The following is a 4159-nucleotide window of genomic DNA, read 5'->3' on the forward strand; positions in this document are numbered from 1 at the left end:
ACTTCCCCCTCCTTTCTCGAGGCTGAAGGAAGGATGGGATAAAATAGATTTCACTTTATGCCTCACTTCAGGACAAAAAAAATCCATTTCAGTAGATTCCAATGGTCAGTTTGGTCTGGCTTAGACACTGCTCTAGTGCAGAAGCTCAACAGGGTTCTGCAAGCAAAGGGCAGGAACTGATGGCAGAGCAGATTCCTGATTCCAGTCCCAGCAAAGCAGTTGAAACACTACCAAGCAATGTGTTAACACTGCAACCAGTTCAGCATGTCCTTGGAGGAGAAAGGCCACGACCCCAAAGTGAGCAGGACTTCAGGACAGCAGCAGAAGACAGATCGTTTTGCTCTGAGAGGTAAATTCACAGGTAGCACTGCACAGGCCTGTGCACAACAGGGATAAATCAGCTGCTGGAGTCTCCCTGGTGAAAGGACCTTCAGATTTCTGCTCTTTCACAGCCCAGATTCCACATGCCAAACAGGAAGAAATGGACTTTAAGGCTGCTTAACTCTTCCCTGCTGGTGAATGTTAAGCACTCTCATCTTGCCCACAGCTGCCTATCCCAGTGGGATGGGCAGCAGTGACCAACACACCTCACATCCTCCTGGAGAGAGATTCCAGCTACACTCAAATCACTGTGGGTTATACCCAGGCTGGAGGAAATCCACCTGCACAGCAAAGCTTCCTCAGATACCACAGGAGGATTTTTGTTCTGGTTTAAAGCAAAACAGAGTCTGTGTGTCTCCACTAAACTAGGCTGACGAGTTAAAGCAGTGCAGGACTGAAGGAGCTTCTCTAGTATCCCTGGTTGAAAGCTCTGAGTAAGCACATCAGCCTGGTCTGTGGCACTGAGCCAACACACACTCCTCAGCCATGGATCTCTGGGCTGGATTTGGCAAGTGGACCTGGTTACAACACTGTCTTTTGAATCCACACGTCCCAGGAACTCCAAATCTCATCTTTAGGAAGTGTCAGCTGGATTGCTCGTGGTTTTCCTCTTGAGGGGCAAACGGGAGACAACTTGCAAAAGTCTCTCTCTGCAGGAAAGAGCTGGAAGTGTTAGCAGGCTCTGGCTCTAGGAGTCTGGTGCTTCTGTGGCTTCCTGGCCTGTCCTCCTCAAGTTGCCCTTGACCTTCACAAATTCAGGTGCATTCTCCTGCTCCTCCTGGATTTTCTGTTTCTCCAGTTCCAGCTTGAAAGGGAATCACATGGAAGAAAAAAAGGATAGAAAACACATCGTTGAAATACAAGGCAATAAAGGTTTCAATAACTGCCCATGCCAAGCTCCTTAAACTGGTTCCTTTCTCTGTCTCATGGAAAAGAGAAAGCTGCATTTCTTTGGAGTATCTGTCCTCATAAACAAGAAATCCTTTCAAACCCTTGGCTCTAGCATGTGCCACATGTTCACCTCTGCCAGACAGACAAAAACCCTGCAAGCCTTCAACAAGATGAAGCATTTCTGAAGAAATCCTTGGACATCTCCATGAAAGAAACGACAATAATTCCCTTCTCTGGCTCTTACAGCAGAACAGGGATGAATGTGCCTCGTGGGAAAACACATGCAAATAGTGAGTACTTGAAGAACTGATTGCTGAGTGTTTAGGTGTGGATTCCTGTACCTGAGTCTCTTTAGGTGTTTCTGGTTTGACTAGCACAAAAAGTAATATAATGAGTCTCTTTAGGTGTTTTTGGTTTGACTAGCACAAAAAGTAATATAAAAATCAAAATCTTCCTTGGTCCTTAGCTGTTCATTTTTGAGAGCTCATTCACTGGCACTTTTAATCCAACTGCAGCTCCTGCCCATGCAGACACTTGGAATTTCCTCGTGGGGCTAGATAGACTCAGTGACCTTGGAAGGGACCACAGTGTTCATCTGGTCCCACCTCCTGCTCCAGCAGGGCCAGCCCAGAGCACATGGCTCAGGGTTGTGTCCAGAGGGGTCTGGAACACCTCAGTGAGGAGAATCCACCACCTCTCTGGGCAATCTGTTCAGTGCTCAGGGACTGCACAGCAAAGAAGTTCTTCCTGTGTTCAGGTGGAACTTCCTGGGCATCAGTTTGTGCTGTTCCCTCTGGTTTTATTATCAAAGCCAGTGTGGATAAAGCCTTGAGCAACCCCATTAGTGGGGAGCTGTCCCTGCCCAGGGCAGGGGGTTGAGTTTAGATGATCCAACCTTTCCAACCCCTAAAAATCTGTGATTCTGTGATTGGTTTCCCCACTGAGCAGAGTCTGATCCTCCTCTTGGCACCTCCTGTTCATGGACTTGAATCCATTCCTGAGGTTCCTCTCAGTGTCTCTTCTCAAGGCTGAACAGCCCCAACTCCCTCAGCCTTTGCTCATCCCTGAGGTGCTCCAGTCCCTTCAGCATCTTCCTTGCCCTGCCCTGGAGCTGCTGCAGGAGCTCCATGTCCCTCTGGCCCTGAGGAGCCACAACTGGGCACAAACACTGTCACTGCTCTCTGGGGCTGAGCTATACAGTGCCCAAAACAGAACAGGCTCACACATGGCACAGGATGTGGATTGCTCAGAGATTCCCAGGGAGGACAGAGAAGTTGGCAGAAAAGAAGCAACAACCCTTTAGAAAACAAACAAAAAGCCCCTGAAAGAGCTTTGCTTTTTTTTTGTCCTTAACAGACCAAAGTCTTCCTGATTAATGGGGACCACGTTGAGCTCCCCTAAATAATCTCTGCTTTGTCTCTGGCTCTCTGGCCAGGGACATGCCTTGCTCCAGTAAATCACAGCTCGTTCCTCCAGGAGCTGTGTTGCCAATTACTGCCATTCCTAGGATGCTCACAAAGTCACAGCACTGTCTGCAATGGGCAAATTTTTCCTCTTCTAAGGGAATTTTCTATTCTACATATATCCTTGCATGGCTCAGTTTCAAACCAAACCTTCCCACAAGATGAACCTTTCAGAGCTGAGCCCTTAAGAGCAGATGATACACTTAAAAACACAATAGCTTCCTCCAAAAATATTTCAAGCCTAATTAAAACAAAAGCCCAAACCTATAATAAAACCCTAAAAAGCAAAATACATGTCGTTTTAAAGACTAATTATTTGGCTTCATTGCTTCCCACTGAGGAAAACAGGAGATCCTGTTTTAAAGCATTCACTTTTGGCAGTGATTTATCTGCAGATAAATGCAGTGGTTGATGCACAATGATTCCTCTGGTGAGGTGTTTCATGGCACAGGTGTTCCAGAGGCACAGAGATGTTTGGCTGAGCCTGTGCCTAACACAGAGGACTCCAATTCTATATCATCTCCACACTGACCTGGTGACTGGAGCATCTCCCTGTGAGCACAGGCTGAGGGCGTTGGGGCTGTTGAGCCTGGAGAAGAGAAGGTTGTGTGGAGAGCTCAGAGCACCTTGCAGGAGCTGAAGGGGCTCCAGGGAAGCTGCAGAGGGATCTGTGTTAGGAGCTGCAGGGACAGCACAAGGGGCAATGGGCACAAATGGAAGGAGGGAAATTTAGGTGAGATATTAGGCAGAAGTTTTTCCTGTGAGGGAGTTCAGGCTCTGGGATATTGCCCAGGGAGGTGGTGCAGTCACCATCCCTGGAGGTGTTTCAGAGGTGTCTGATGTGGCACTGGAGGATCTGGGTTAGGGTTTGGGGGTTCCAGCAGTGACAGGTTAAGGGCTGGACTGGATGATCTTAGAGGTCTCCCCCAACCTTGATGGTTCTGTGATTCCACAGTTAGAGTACAAATGTGAGTAATTCACCACTGTTTCAGTGTTTAGATCAGGTCAGAGCCCCACACACATCCCTGGGGGCTGGTGCAGGATTCATTTGACCCAAGGCACAGTCTGTGTTCAGTAAGTGACAACAAAGGGGTAATCAAAGAGGGTGATTTGACTTATCCTGATAAAGCTATTTGCATCTGCTAAAAACACCAAAAATTGGCTGTTGCTTCCTTGCTGTCTACCAAGGGAGCTCCAGGTAAGCAGCTCAGCTGCACAGAAAGGCAGAGGTGTTCCCCATCTCACCTGCTCCAGTTTCTGCTGCCGTTTCAGTAGCTCTATTTCCAGGTCTGATTTCTTCTTCTGTGCTTCCTCTTCTTTTTGTTGTTTAATAACTTGATCTCGTTTCCTTTTCTCCATCACCTTCTGCAGCTCTGGTTTGTTCTGAGGTGCCAGGCCCCTTTGAAATAAATGGGGGGGGGGGG

General features: G+C 47.9%; 1 protein-coding gene across 1 annotated transcript; it reads right to left on the bottom strand.

Moving 5' to 3' along the window:
* Window positions 1–1069: 1069 nt before the first annotated feature.
* Window positions 1070–4134, bottom strand: FAM107B (family with sequence similarity 107, member B; the record flags this gene model as incomplete). The annotated part of the gene is made up of 2 exons (XM_009070260.1): window positions 1070–1186; window positions 3981–4134. Coding segments are annotated over 2 exons (271 nt in total), but the record flags the coding sequence as incomplete, so codon positions are not given.
* Between the last annotated feature and the right edge of the window lie 25 nt (window positions 4135–4159).

Source organism: Acanthisitta chloris, unplaced genomic scaffold (assembly GCF_000695815.1).
Source record: "Acanthisitta chloris isolate BGI_N310 unplaced genomic scaffold, ASM69581v1 scaffold23032, whole genome shotgun sequence".
Taxonomy (NCBI): domain Eukaryota; kingdom Metazoa; phylum Chordata; class Aves; order Passeriformes; family Acanthisittidae; genus Acanthisitta; species Acanthisitta chloris.